General features: G+C 32.5%; 1 protein-coding gene across 2 annotated transcripts in view; it reads right to left on the minus strand.

Moving 5' to 3' along the window:
• WASHC4 (WASH complex subunit 4) overlaps positions 1-16,006 on the minus strand; it is a 58,040-nt gene that overhangs the window by 12,287 nt on the left and 29,747 nt on the right. Inside the window, exons 16-26 of one of the 2 annotated variants that reach the window (XM_045553052.1) lie at positions 14,060-14,167; positions 13,423-13,569; positions 13,214-13,293; positions 11,961-12,066; positions 11,305-11,421; positions 9,979-10,147; positions 9,552-9,706; positions 7,959-8,033; positions 7,356-7,460; positions 4,803-4,937; positions 3,066-3,174 (exon numbers count right to left, since the gene is read on the minus strand). In XM_045553052.1, the coding sequence (XP_045409008.1) occupies positions 3,066-3,174; positions 4,803-4,937; positions 7,356-7,460; positions 7,959-8,033; positions 9,552-9,706; positions 9,979-10,147; positions 11,305-11,421; positions 11,961-12,066; positions 13,214-13,293; positions 13,423-13,569; positions 14,060-14,167 (1,306 nt within the window). The remainder of the gene's footprint in view (positions 1-3,065; positions 3,175-4,802; positions 4,938-7,355; positions 7,461-7,958; positions 8,034-9,551; positions 9,707-9,978; positions 10,148-11,304; positions 11,422-11,960; positions 12,067-13,213; positions 13,294-13,422; positions 13,570-14,059; positions 14,168-16,006) is intronic. The other variant, XM_045553053.1, reaches the window with a different exon arrangement.

The raw sequence follows: 16,006 nt of genomic DNA on the forward strand, positions 1-16,006 counted from the left end.
CTCACGTCTTCACTACCTCCATTCCAGCCTCTGACTATTCCTCAAAAATGCTAAGCAGACTCAGGCTTTTGCCCTTACCATTGCCTCTGCCTGGTCTATCTTTTCCTGGATAAGCACATGGCTTATTCCCTCAATGTTATTTAAGTCCCTGCTCAAATGTCACCACATGAACACTTTCCCTGAACACCACCACCCAGCCCCATTACATCTCCTTACCCAGCACTTATCACTAACATATTATATATTTTTGTTTGTGTCTCCCCCTACTAGAATGCAAGATCCCTGAGTATGGCCCTTGTCTTCACTGCTCCATCCCTAGAATCAGTATGTCCTGGCACACTATAAAAATCCAATATAAGTGCACTGAATTGCAATTACTTGAGAGAAAGAACAGATGAAAAGGAAAGAAGCAGTTAACATTTCATAATCATTACAGTAACATGTATTTTACATACATTATCTCACCTGATGTTTTTAACGACCCTACAAAGCATTATCACTGAAATTATTTTAAGGCCTATCCCAACATGAGAGAGAATGGTAAAATTTTTTAATGTGTGCCTTAGAAAAATCAAATGTCTGGTTTCACTGTTTTCCTCCAAACTGTCAGACAAATGTTTAGCTCATCAATATGTGACAGGCTAGTACAGAACAGTGGTTAAGAGCCAAACTACCTGGGTTCAAACCTGGACTCTGCCACTTGTTAGCTGTAAGACCTAGGCCAAATTATGTAATCTCTTTGTATCTTAGTCCCCTCATCTGTTAAATTAAGCTCTATTAGGGCAGAGACTTTGTTTACTGGCATATATACCACCAGCACCTAGAAATATCTGTTGTCCTAAATAAATACATGTGGAATCAATGAATGGAAATAATACCTACTTCGTAAGTGTTGTGGTTTCGCGTGAGTTAAAACATGTAAAACACTACTAACAGTCATGGCACATAGAAACTGCTCAATACATGGTAGCAGTTATTATTTCAGCAGGCAGGTTATTAGTCAAAAAGACTTCATTTTGCTCCCAGGTCTGAGATTCTTTACTCCTTTTCTCAAAATATTTAACAGTGAAAAGCACATTACACTGTTTAATAAGAAAAGAATTTACATTTAGAATAAGGCGTAAAATGCTCAAAGTGAAAAGGATAACATTCCCCAATTGTGGAATGCATACAGGTGATAATCAAGGTGACATGAGATAGCACACAAAGAACACTTTAGTGGTCATATATTTTGGTGTATATTAGGGGAAAAATGACTAGTATACTAAAGTCCATGATTTAACAAAATGTTATTTCATAGGACAAAATTATACTTACAAAGAATACAAAAACATGAAACAAATAATACACACAGTACTCACATAATGCAGAAAATCTAATATTGGTGTGGTGAATACAGTTTAAGCAACACTGCTCTAGAAGGACTGCTCTTAATCTGAGGTACACAGATCCTAGATTTAAGCACCTGGACTCCAGTATATTATATACAAAATTATGTGTGTGTGCACATGGCCATTAGTTCTGGGCGAATCAACCTGCAGTTTTCATCAGATTCTCAAAAAGGGTTAAGAACTACTGCTCCAGAAGATCACCACCTAATGTGAAATCAAATGTCTCCTTGAAGAAAACAATAGTTATTTGACATTACTTCATATTAAATGGTTTAAAATAAAAAATTTACAAAGATAAAATTCTCTAAGTTCTTGTCCTAACAGAAATGTCTAATACGCAAACTAATTAATCTACATAAAACTGAAGCTAGCATTCAATGACTTTACTATAGAGCTAAATGCTTTTAACATCTTTCCCACTATTAAATTTAAAGCCCCTTGATAGCAAAGGCCATTGGTATTCCCAGCACCTAGCAGAAATTGCCATTATAGAATACCAGATGCTTAGTAAATTTTTTTTTTGGGGGGGGGGGGGGGGGAGCGAGTCTTGCTGTGTCACCCAGACTGGAGTGCTGTGGCACAATCACAGCTCACTACAAACTCGAACCCCTGGGCTCAAGCGATCCTCCTGCCTCAGCCTCCCGAGTAGCTGGGACTATAGGTCCACACCACCATGTCCCGCTAATTTCTTTTTATTTTTTGTAGAGACAAGCTCTCGGTATGTTGCCCAGGCTGGTTTCGAACTCCTGGCCTTGAGCAATCCTCCTACCTCGACCTCCCAAAGTGCTGGGATTACAGGCATGAGCCAACACACCTAGCCTTTAGTAAATGTTTGATAAATAAATGAATCAACCATAGGAGCCTTAATTTTCCCAAAATATAGCCACTAAGATGTTACCAACTGCTTGGTTAATATAAACTGTGAAGAATATAAAACACGTTCGGATTTAGAACTAATAATCCTGGTTTAAGTCTCAGTACCACCATTTATTTCTTTCTCTGAGTTTCTATTTTTTCATCTTTAAAACAGTGATTACATGCCTATCTCACAGCATTACGTTAACCGAGATGATGTATGTGAAAGCTCAAGCATAAAGTTTTGTTAATCTGTAATTATTTTTAAATGTAGTTCTTGTTTTTAAACATAACGTACTATATTTCAGAAGACAAGTTCTACTTGTAAGGCAGAAGGACAATAAATTATACGCACAAGTGAAATGGTGTAACACAGAAAAATTATAACATTCAATATTTTATCTTTAAATAAATTTATATGTAAATTATTAACTTTTCATGTAAATATTTTATACCTTCACATTTAGGCTGTAATTTGAAGGAACCTTTTTTAGAAGCCCAAAACAGTGCCTTGAACAGAGTAGGTACTCAATAAGTACTTATTAATTATTAATGTGATCTTTGAGATGAGTTATTAAATAACTTTTTAACTTAATTGAAGAGATTTTATTTAACTTATAATAGTCTACAGTCTATCAATTATTTCTGCACCAACTGTCTAATCATACTTAAAAATTTTTTGGTGAGAAAATTACCCTAGGAGAATAAAGTTGAGCAGGCATTCAAATAACAAACTGTTTTTTAGTACGAGATATTTAATACACAAGGTAGACTCTTTGGATTTGTATTTTATTTCCCAACACTTTTATAACAACTTACCAATTTGGCTGATGAGTTGCCTGAACTGATCAAGGTAGCTCTGTCCCTCTGGTGTTATTCCAAGTTTTCTTATGCCTCGATTAAATTTTTCTGCTCTATCAAAAGGATACTAGAAGAGATAATTTTAAGACTACTTTTAATAAAGACATCAAGTAAAGCATAAAATGCCTATCAAAATAACCATGCCTATACCACTCTCCTTTCTAATTCTGTATTTCATTGTGCTTTAAAAAAGAAAAAAGCACTCAAATCTAAATGAAAGAAATATGTAGGATAAAAAGTACCAATGTTCAAGATCAATATAAATCATTTTTCTTTTAGACATTAGCTAAAGGGAATATTAATCAATGCCACAAACTTAAGTTCCCCACCACCATTATTAGTCTCCTGACACTCAACTATCCTATCAGGCAGAAAAAAGAAAACAATTCCTCCCAGAAGCATTTTTCTATAGATGTGTGAACAAGTTTCTGTGGGTTGAATAGGTATTAGGAACTTAAAAACACACTCCTTCCCAATGAACACACATCAGCTGGGTTAAAATTTCTAGTTACCATCACACAATAGCATGATTGTTTACCTCTGAATACTAGTAATTTCTATTCCAATAAAGATGAGATAATTAATATTCTCTACTGATAATTATAATCTGTAATTTTATTAGATTACTGGAAATTAACATTTTGCAGTTCTGACATTGAAAAGAACTAGCAAGTATGACACAAGACAGCTGGAACTAGATGAATCTTAAGAAGGCTTATTAAAATAGTTCTGTGTGTGGCAAATCAAATACAGGACTCATCTAAGCCTGCTGGTTCTCTATCCACATGGTTACATGCATCTGCACTGTTACCACTTAATGCAACAGGCTCTTCACTTCACTATGGGAAAACTCAGCCAGGATGGCGAAGGGAAAACATCATTTTTAAATATTCAATTGTGCAGTGTTTTTGGAATGCTTGGCCATATGTACCAGAATTTTAAATGCTTATATTCTTTTTCCTGGAAATTTCTCCTAAAGCAATCTTTCTGTCAGAAGGAGTCTACAATTACCTAGAAATGGATGTGGAAAGATGTTACCTGTAAGCACTGTTTGTAACAGTGAAAAATCAGAAAAACTTAAATATTGGCCAACATAAGAGCGTTAAATAAGTTACAGCACATGTATTAATACATCCATATTATCAACTCTTAAAAAGAATGAGGTAGATCTGTATGTACTGACATACAATGAGCACACTACAAAACAGTATGTATAGTTATTACTCCATTTTTGCTATACAAAAGCAATATATATGTGTAAATATCTGTATTTATCACAAAGATATCTGAGAGGCATCACACTTCATTGTTAACAGCAATTGCCTCCAGAAAACAGAATTGAAAGGAAAGAAAAATGAGAGGAGGTTATTTAGTTTATGCATTCTATATTTTGTAAATGTTTCAAAATGTGCATGTATTGCTTTTGTATTATTTTAAAATAAATAAAAGTAACATCTGGCTACACTGATCATTTAATTTTTCCTTATGCTTAATTAAGCCTACAGAGAGCGCAAAGTGTAGGAAAATTGTAAGAGAAAAATGAAAGGAGATTGGATGTGAGACCTAGAAAATGTGAAAAAATAATAAAGAAAACTAAAACTCCAACAGAGAGCTAAACAATGAATTTAAAGCATAAACGTCTGCCTTATACTCCAGGGATGAATAAGACTACCTTAAAAAGAATAAGCAGCATACCTTATGATCATTTTGGTCCTTGATTTCCCTGAAAAACCGAATATCTTTAATCAATCTGGATTTGATATGTTCATCATACATAAACTGGCTAAATATATAGAACTTCTTTTTCAAAAACTGGTAGGTGAAATTAACCTATAAAATTAAAATTCAAAAAATTGAATATAAAAATTAATTCAAATCAATCTTACTGAATTACAGTTATCTAAAAGTACTATTAATAAAGTGTAATTCACGTTTGACCTAAAATATTTAAATAGTTTTTTATTGCCCAAGTTTATAGAACATCCTATAAGTCCTTCTTACATATTCTTATTAAAAAAAGAAAAAAAGAAAGGAAAAAATGGAAAATATTCTCATGATAGGACTAACAGTTGTGGTGAGAATCATAAAACCAGACCCAAGACTCTAGTTTTTAAGCCATAAACCAGTCAGAAGTTCTATTAATATGTTCCTCCATCAATAAGATTACTTATTACTAATCTACAGGTCTAGAATGATACTAATGTAAGAAAAGATACTAAAGTAAGGAAGTAAATTTTTCTTAAGATACTAAACATTCAATTATATATCCATAAATATTTTGAACACCTCTTAGACACAAGGCAACGTGGCTGCTCTCATGCTAGACATCATCCTTGTCCTTAGGAAGTTTATATTCTAGCAGAGACAACAGACAAGGTTAAATAAACTATTAAATCTCAACTGCAATATTTTCTAAAAATGAGACGTGTGGGTGCTTTTGAGAATGAACAACAAAAGGCCCTGATCTAGACTCAGAAAATCCTAAGAAAGTGAGATCTGAGCTAAGATTAAAGTCAAAATATCATATAATTAATTCTAATCTATAGATGGAAATAGCATAAGATTAATTCTAACCTGCAGATAGAAGCCCTAAACTCACGTCCATCCCCACCATTCTTGAATATTACTGAAGATTTTGACAAATTTATGCACTTTTTACTCAGTCTTCATTCACCCAGTTATAGAAATGGGTGCTTTCTCAAAATTTATCATGTGGCTTAAACACTGTACTCTCCTTGCTTTTTCTGTTTCTTTGCTTTTTTTTTAAATCTCCTTTGCAGTCTTTTTTAAATCCTTCTCACTCTTAGTAGTGGGGTACCTCCACCACCCTCTGATTTTTATCCTTCTATGCTCAATTTATCATCAAAAGGCATCAGTAACCAACTCTCATTAGTGTAATTAACTGATTAACATCTATATCCCTGTAACTACATTAACAGCAGGAAATGTCAAGGAAATGTGAAAAATGTTTTTCTCATCCTAGTGCCCAGCACAGTGCATAAGACACATAAGATACACTCACATCTGTTACATGAATATTTGATAGATGACAGAAGTCAAGGAAGAGTTTATCCTCAAAAATTCAGTGTTCAGACATAATTTCTACATGGATGATTCTTTATTTTAAATTTAAAACTCTATCCACTACTCATTTCTATATTGGTAATCACTAAAATGGAGCTCCAATCATATCACTCATCAGCTCGAGAACTTCAATGCCTTCCCCATTGTATACTAAAACGAACCCAACTTAACTTTCCAGTCTTCTCCCTATTCCCCACTCCAAACTGTTTAGTAATATTTTACGGCCGGGCACGGTGGCTCACGCCCGTAATCCTAGCACTCTGGGAGGCCGAGGCGGGTGGATCGCTCAAGGTCAGGAGTTCGAGACCAGCCTGAACAAGAGCGAGACCCTGTCTCTACTAAAAAAATAGAAAGAGATTATCTGGTCAACTAAAATATATATAGCAAAAATTAGCTGGGCATGGTGGCACATGCCTGTAGTCCCAGCTACCCGGGAGGCTGAGGCAGTAGGATTGCTGAAGCCCAGGAGTTTGAGGTTGCTGTGAGCTAGGCAGACGCCACGGCACTCACTCTAGCCCGGGCAACAAAGCGAGACTGTCTCAAAAAAAAAAAAAAAAAAAAAAAAAAAAAAACAATAATAATATTTTACTACCTAAGCCTTCACATTCTTCTCCCCTTAAGGAGAAGTTAACTGTGCCCTGAAAACCAGGTAAATTCAAAGACTACTATTTCCACAGAGGAAAAAATAGCGTATGAGTTCAAAAGATTCCTTCAAGTGATTGCCCATTTCTAAGACAATTCAAAATATCTTTAAGTTCCTATTTATATGGACATCAAATAATTAGACATAAATGACATTAAATAAACTGCTATCCATAATTCACTTTCAAAGTAACTTTCAGAGAATACCAGAGAATCAACACAGATATGTGTGTGTGTATATATATGTGCTGATATCCTCAAATCACCAATGCTATTTAAAATGATGGCTGAGATGGTAAGATATCCTAAAGTGTCTTTTGTATCACAGCTCCCATCACATCCAACACAATTTTAGTGCCAGATATTTTTAATTACCACCAACCAGAAAAAAAATGGAAATTTCAGTAGAATATGAACTAGTAGTATATGTTTACCAGAGTATTCTATGAGAAAACCATCTTCCAAACTACTAAATTAAACAGGGATCTATTACCCAATCAACCCCTAAAGAAAGTTTCTTACTGTTGTATTCATGATTCCTGTGCCATGTGTTCGAATTGAATTAGCAATATGACGGATATTAATAGTATTCAAATGTTTGTTATTGCTTGTTCGTTCAATAAAAATCTGCAACGAAATGAATTTATACTCAGTAACAACACAACCCATAGCAAACACTGGTCAGTTATCCAAAGAAAACTTTAGAATCTATTTCATTAAAGATAATTTAATTGAAAAGCCATTCAAGAAGACAGCACACGTTGAGTATCCGCAGTCTGAAAATCTGAAATCCAAAATGGTCCAATGAGCATATCCTTTGAGCATTATGTTGGTGCTCAAAAAAGTTTAGGGCTTCAGAGCGTTATAGATTTTGGATTCTGAGATAAGGGATGCTAAATTGGTAAGTATAATGCAAATATTCCAAAATCCAAAAAAAATCTGAAATCCAAAACACTTCTTGTTCCAAAGATTTCAGATAAGGGATATTCAACCTGTACAATAAACAAGATCTCTAAACAATTGTTTTATTTTATTAATTTTCACCTTTGAGAATCAATTCCTTCCCTCAGCCTTCCCACTATATATATATCCATGCACATTAAAAAATACCTGAAACCCACTGACCTGATTATTGAGATTATAGAGGTATCGAGACACAAATATATGAATGTTTCTCATAATTTCCAAAACATCAAGGCCCTGTAACACAATCCACACAACAGTTCTATTAATATTAATCAGTTAAACTTGTATCAATACAGTAACTGATTATGTTACATTTCCTAAATTTTTAGGTTATTTTAAAGAACTCTATAAAAAGTATGGCCAAAGGTCCTCTGACACATACAATGAGGATGGTCTTCTGGGGGAAGACCAGCTGCTTATTATTTTATCCCTTTTTGTAGACATGAACAGTTAAGTTTAAATATTCAAAGATCCATGACCCACAATCATTTCCCTATTATCCTCGAGAACATTTATCTTCCCAAGGATCCTCTCTACATCTTTTTTACAAAGTAAACTAACGGCCAGATTCTAAAAGACAGTCACGATATACTGTAACATTTATAAAATACACACTATTTTTCAGGTACTCTGCAAGGTTCTTTACACCTATTTCTAAAAAATGAGGTATTATTCTTTTAAATTCCACAGGTGAAGAAAATGAAGCTAAGGGAGTTTCCTGATGTCAAATAGCTAGGAAAAGGCAGAACACTGGGATTTTAGAAAGTCTAATTCCAAGTTTTAATACTTCTTTTGATCACACCTGACCACTTTTAATGTACAAGTCATCTACTAAGAATCTTTGATTCTTGAGATATTATTCTAATACCCAATGATATCATATAAATTGTTCTATAGTTTTTCTAATTAGTGCTCAAAGTAGCAACACAATACCTCTCCTTGATTGAGTTTGTACTTTAGCTTTTATCCTGCTCTAATCTAAAAACGTGTTTACACATTTTTTCTCCCACTAGACTGTAAGTCCATGAACTGGGACTATTTCTATTCATCTGTGCATTCCTTCACATAGTTTAATGCCTAGCATGTTCTCAAGAAATACTAGATGTACAAATAAATGAATGAAAGGATATACAAACTAATCCCAGAAGTAATCCCTACATGCAGCAGGATGTAGGAAAAATCATCATGATTCTCAAATTTTGGAACTGCATAAATGTTTTTTGGTAAATATTATCTGGATTATCTTAGAAAGAATTCCATGCAAATTAACTGATAACATAAACTTTTACTCTGTCATGCTGTAAATTAGCTTATTGAATTAACAAAGCTAAATGCTTCTTTGCACTCCTCATTGTAAGTACAAATACATCTGTAATCAGATAAATTTAACCACTTTTCCGAAGATATTACAGTTTATATACTATGCCCAGGTTGAATATACTTAACTGCGACCTTGACTGAACTTCTTACAATTCTGCAGAGGTCACCTCACTATCCTAATGTTTCTGCAAAGTTGTATATAAATCTGAACGTATTTCAAATGCTCAACAGAACGGCCAGGGTAAACAGGAAGCCTGTGGTAAATTCTTTCATAAGGCAAATTAGCAGCATCGAATTTTTTACTCTTTCAAGTATGAGATTTTACATAGCAAATATTTTCCTAATAAGTAAGATGTAAACAGAAAAGAAGATGTCCTAAAGATACACTGTTATGCTACAGTCAAAATATGCTTGAAACATTTGATACTATACCTGTTCCAAAGTCTGACTAGGAAGATGTGCCTCTGTCATAACCAATCCATAACGCTGAGTAGCTAAATTTCTCATTTCACTGTAAGTGGCCCAGTCGTGAAGAGCTACTGTTGTTAGATTGTAGAAAGTCTTGTCTAGGTAGTGAGTTACATAAGCTACCAAAAAAAAAATACAAAACATTTTTAATTGATGAGACAATATAAAGGGAAGAGAAATGAAACTAAAAAGGAAAAAACAACTTGTCTTTGAACATTAAATTTCTTTCTTTAAAATAAGGTGCTAGTAAATAAAAGTAAGGAAATAAAAAGGAATTAAAGAATAAAAGAACACAAAAAAAGATACCCTCAAAGTTTTATTTTGTTCCTTCAATAGTTACAGCTAAAAAATACATATAATGTGACTCTAAGAAGAAAAACAGAACACTCACCTCGAATGTCAATAAAACGATTGAAAAACCGAATTGGATTCAGAGAGAAAAAAAGGGCTAGGTCTTTCATGCCAACTTTGAAAGGGTTTCGGTCATCCAGCTTTAAATGAGTATGCACAGAAAGTCGCAGATCCTTCTCTATTTCTTTGCACAACTTGTCCAGTAAATGCTATTCACAAAAGATTTGATACTTTAAATTTTCAAAATGATATTCCAATTGTATTGTTTCCCTACATGTCTATGCTTTGACCTTTAGAGTTTTATAAGTGCACTGCTAAAAAAAACTGACAAACTGATTTTTTTGTTTAGGAGTCTAAATACTCCACGGTATTTAAAAGAAAAGTCTTATTTGCATTGGGAAAGTGAAAATAACTTTGTTCTCCATTTTAAATCAGTAATTTGGGGGAGGGTGGTCAGAGAGCAGTTACATAAATTCTAAGCCTTTATTTTCATTAATACTTTAATATCCTTGAAAAGAAAATCAAAAGCTAATGATTGATGGCTTCATTATAAGGAACATGAATGTGCAACATAAAGCATAACATTTATGAAAACCAGCAACAAAGGAGGAAAGGTCACAAAAACATGCAAGAGAAGGAAAAAAAAAAAAGCTTCTTTGTAATAATCATTTTTAAAAAATCACAAAATTCACTGTACTAAAGATAATGAAATTAATCATCTTTTCTGGTCTGCCATGGAGTTCTAAATTACTGGCCAAGTATTTTATTTTCTAAATAAGAATATTTAAAAGATTATATAAAATTTTTTATAATTTCATCAAAGTTAAGTAGGTTTATACTGTGAAGTTTATTCCTTTTTAATTCCTCCCTCCAACAAAAATATTACTAGATAGAAATTTGAAGATATCACTGTTTGTAATACTTCACTAAAACAAAGAGGCATACTATACTGCACTCAAAAATTACTTTTGTTACACAAGTCTTTTAAATATATAATTTCCTCCTTTCACAAGCTTTCCAAATGAAACACAGTAAAATAGTAGTTAAGTTACCTGAACTTTATACCATTAGCAGCACTCAACATTCAAATCCATTTTACATTCGCACTTTTAATAAAAAGAAATTTGAATTCAAATATAGTATACACTAAAGTAAATTTAAAATTTCCAAATTTCTAAATAAAAATTAGGAATTACAGATCAATTTAGCAAAACAGTGATACTGTAACCAAAAATAGTTCTTATTCTACATAGTGATTTATAAATAATTTTAACTCAGTGAAAATCTGCTTCAATCCAAAAATTTTTTCCAAATAAACTGTATTAAAAAAACGTTTTAAGCTTTTCAATCTCAAATATAGTTTTACCTCATTTAAAATTTCCATAATTTCCTTGTCATAGCAATCCAGAAGTCTCTCATAGGACTCCAAGTGCCTTGAATGCATCATAGCAGGTACACAGTCCCGTAAAGCACTGAACATATACTAAGAAGAAAATCACAATGTACATGAATTTAGAAAAACCAGATCTCTAATCTAAACAATATTATAAAGGTTGATTATTTATCCTGAAAGAAAAAGACCTCAATCTGAAGATTTTTCCATAATTGTTTTACTCTCTTAAATTAAAAGAGCCTAAAGCATATATTTTAAATATACAAAATATTCACAAATGCTTTCCTATCTGTGCAAACACTTATTTCCATAAAGAAACAGAAAGATTTGAATAATGTATACTTTGCTAATGAGTAAATGTCAGACTGTGACATAAACTAAAATGAAGTGAAATGAGAATAATTAGGAATATGAAAAGAGAAGTTAACTATACTAATATTAACTTCATTAGTAGTTACATAAAATTTAACCACAGACTACTTACTGGATATGCACATCATTTTACACAACAGCATTAGCAGTCAATTTTAAGACAGTTTACAAATCAAGTCATCTATTTTAAAACTAAAGTGATTTATATAGTGACTAAAAAAATGATGGGCTTATTATTTACATTACTGCTTACTTACATGTAATCTGGCTGCATCAATGGCATTTTCATATACATCATCCAAATAAATTGGGAAGACAGCTCGATGCCAGTACAAAAAACAACAGTCACATTGTGTTTGGACCCTACAATGTAAAGTAGTAATTAGTAAAGCCAAAACTGAAGAATCCCAAAACAATATGAAAGGAAGGACATTATACACTGTATTGGTAAGAATTCTGTCTTACTCATTTTGTATTCCCTATATCACTTAACTCAATTACTAGTATATAAAAATCACAAAATAAATATTATTCAAATTGAACAATACTCCAATATTTGACACTGTCAGAATTCTGAATATATGCTTTAGTTTCAAAGCATACTTGAAAAATAATACAGATAGAGGAGTTTGAAATAAATTCATTTTCAGTATTATTTGGTATGATTAGATTTATAAAACTTGTATCACATGCACCATTTTACCTGTCTCCAAGTTGGAAAGCAAAACCTTTTCAAAAACTGTGACCAAAAAAAACAGTCACACTTAACCTGTCTATAATCTTTGCTAAGCGACTATTTCATGCCTTACGGGGCAACAAAATGATCATTAAATATCTTATAATGAAGAAAGTTCAATATTTCTCCCAAGAATGGAAAGATAAATGCCACTAACTACAAAAATCTCAGCTTCTTAGAATAAAAAATATTAAATTATAAATATGAGCATCCAGTGGAAATTGTGCTATAACCTTAATTCAGCTAGGAATCAAAATTCAGAAGACCCATCTTCACTTCAAAAAATGTAGTGCTTAGTCAATAAAAAGAAAACAATTAAGCCACAAGTAAGTCTAAAAATAAGGCTTCCAAAAATTGGTGACTGGTTACTGACAATGTAATTCAGATTCATATCTCAAAATGAGAACACGATGTGTTATGGATCTCTAATTCTCTCACAAACAGATGAAAGCCCTGTTATAAAGCAGCAATTTAAGTCCAGTAGAGAAACCCAACATAATAATCACAATATACATCAGAGCCTGCCATATGCTCTCAGGTTGCATTGCTTTTTTCCATGTGAGTTCTCCCAGAAGCTACATGCTTCCTATAGAAGCAAATCTAACTAAATATGATCCCCAGTCACAGTCTCACTTTGGGCATGCTAAAGAAGTTACAGAAAGGAACTAATGCTCTACCTGGATTTTATTTATTCTCTTGCTATGCTAAAAAGAAAATCTATGTTTCTATTAGTCCTATCTTTTCAGTATCATTATATATCCCAGACCTACTCACCGTTCTCTAAGTTCACTGATGAGATCTAATTTTTTCATGACTACTTGAAGTGGAAAGAGTTCTTCATCTTTAAATGTTTTCTATCAGGAAGGGGAAAAAAGAGAAGGTGCAGTCAAAGCAAAGATACAGATTTCTTAGGTCAATTAACAGAGGAAACTGTGAAATCTCACAACTCATTTTTCTTCCATATATAATAGCAAGACACCTACCATTTGTGTGCCAACACTTAGTGCCAAAGAAACAATAAGTCGTCGTTGCTTTGTGCTTGGTCCATTTAGAGTGTTTTCAGCCAAAACTAGAGCAGAGAGCACATCAAGACGCTGTTCACTGTATTTTTTGTCAGAAATTACTCTTTTCTTAAAGTTAAGAAAAAACAAGAAATTATTACCTTTGTTTCTAAGGGAAAAACAGACTCAGAAACAAATCTTGTCAATTATCTTTTCCATGATTCAATTTAAGAGAGCATACACAAATACTTTCCCTGTTGAACTTCCGTAACGTTTTATACTTTACTTTTATAACATCATCTCTTAGCACTGTCAGAACAGCAAATGTATTAGATTTACTTTAAAATGTATATATTAATTTAATAAGAAATCATTTCCCCCAAAATGATGCATCAATTTCAAAAGTGCATACAATGTCATTTTTTAATAGAGGTGTATTAACGTATCACATGCTGCAATTTCAGAGTAAAGCTAACCCTGATAACCCTAAGTAAAAATCATAAAATAATGGAGATTAATGACCAAGAATATTATGTTTGAAGGAATGGGGTAAACAGACTAACCTAAAAGATACAAAAATGGTAACATAATTATGCTGAATACAGAAGAATTTGCATACCTTGGCCACAGAAATAGAATTAAGAGCCTGATGTTGAAGGTGTTGTGTTATATGTGAAACTGAATCAGCCACAACCATGCTTCTTCTGTAGAACATATGCTCTATTGCCTAAAAAGAATCAGAAGTAATTTTGTGAAAATGAACTTAAAACATTTAGGCAAAATTATAAAAGAATATCTTCATAACTTCGGGCTAGGGAAAGAATTTGTAAATGAGACGTTAAAAGATTAATACAACTATATTAAAATTAAGAACTTCTGGTCATCAAAAGCCACTTATAAAGAGAATAAAAAGGTAAGCCAATGTACAAAAAGATATCTGCCACATACATGTGATTAGTGTTCAGGATATAAAAATACCCCAAATGAATGAAAGACTTTGTTTTTTTTTTTTTTTTTTTTTTTTTAAAAAAGGACACAGTCCAATAGAAAATTGAACAAAAAGCATGAACAGATTTTTCACAAAAGAAGAAATAGCTAATAAATAATTGAAAAGCTATCATCACTAATAATCAGAGGTTAAACATTAAAATCATAATCAAACCCAGTTATATCCACTAATTTACAAAAAAACAACTGAAGCTTGACAATACCAGCATTGACTAGCTGGAGAACAATGGAAAATCTAACATATTGTGGGAGGTATGTAAACTGATAAAACTATTTTGGAAAACAATTTCGCATCGTCTTGAAAAAGTGAACATGTGCGTAACGTACAACCCAGCAACCTACTTATAGGTATATGACACTTAAGAAAAACTCTTACACAAGTACACCAAGAAACATTTACAAGAATGGCAGCAATCTTTATAACAGCAAAAACTGGAAACCACCCCAAAGCCCATCTACAGGAAAGCTACACCACAATGAAAATGAATGTATTACTATCACACCTACTCATCCCAACACGGATATGTTCAAATACAGAATGTTGAGGAAAATGCAAAATGTTGAGGAAAAAAAGCAAGTCAAAGAATATATAAAGCAATATTCCATGGATGTAATTTCAAAAACATATATAACAATGAATGATTTATAAATTCATCCATATGTGGTAAGCTAAAACGAAAAACAAGGGAATAAGCATAAAATTTAGGACAGTAGTTTCCTCTGCAGGGGGCAGGTTGAGATACGATTAGGGAAGGAAACACAGGGGGCTTTGAAAATATTGGTAACATTCTATTTCTTAAGTGGAACTGAAGGTATTTATTATGTTTAAAAATATGCCTATACATTATATACATGTATCTATACATATACACGTATATACACTTCTGTATTTATACTTCATTAAAAAATATAAGTGATAACAAATAACATCTCTAACAAATAATGTATCTTAAAGAAAGAAAGGTGGAAAATCCAAAGGCACAGTCTCCAAGAAAAGCTTCATTTCTTGAACAAATCCAAAGTCCATTATTTGGCAAAATTTACAAATCTAAACTTCTCTTTTTACAAAAGGTTAAATAGGCTCTCCTTCCCACAAGGAGTTGTTTTTTTTTTTTTTAATTTATACAGAGTACGCTATGAAACATTTCATTCTATTCCCATAATTGTAAGTCTTAATTCATTTGACTAGCTCTACAAGTAGCCTACTATTCAAATCACAAGATTACAGCATTTTCTCAAAATTACAAAATAAATAGCTTCATGTTAACTAACCTCACATGCTTGTAAACACTATAAAATAATAGATAAGTTCCATGAATAGTTTTTCAAACTCATGTAACATACTTTTAAAACTTCCATGAGTAAAACTTTACTAATAATACTGAAGCTAATGTTTCTATTTTCCTTCTTTTCCCTCTCTTCTAATAAAGTTTAAATATACTGGCCATTCATAAGTAGTTGCTCAGCTATTTCTTTCCATGGCTAGTTCCTATAGTCAATTGAGAAAGAAGTACTTTCTCATAATGTTTTATTCCCATATAAGATGTCAAATCTGGCC

Source organism: Lemur catta, chromosome 6 (genome assembly GCF_020740605.2).
Source record: "Lemur catta isolate mLemCat1 chromosome 6, mLemCat1.pri, whole genome shotgun sequence".
In the NCBI taxonomy this organism is placed as follows: domain Eukaryota; kingdom Metazoa; phylum Chordata; class Mammalia; order Primates; family Lemuridae; genus Lemur; species Lemur catta.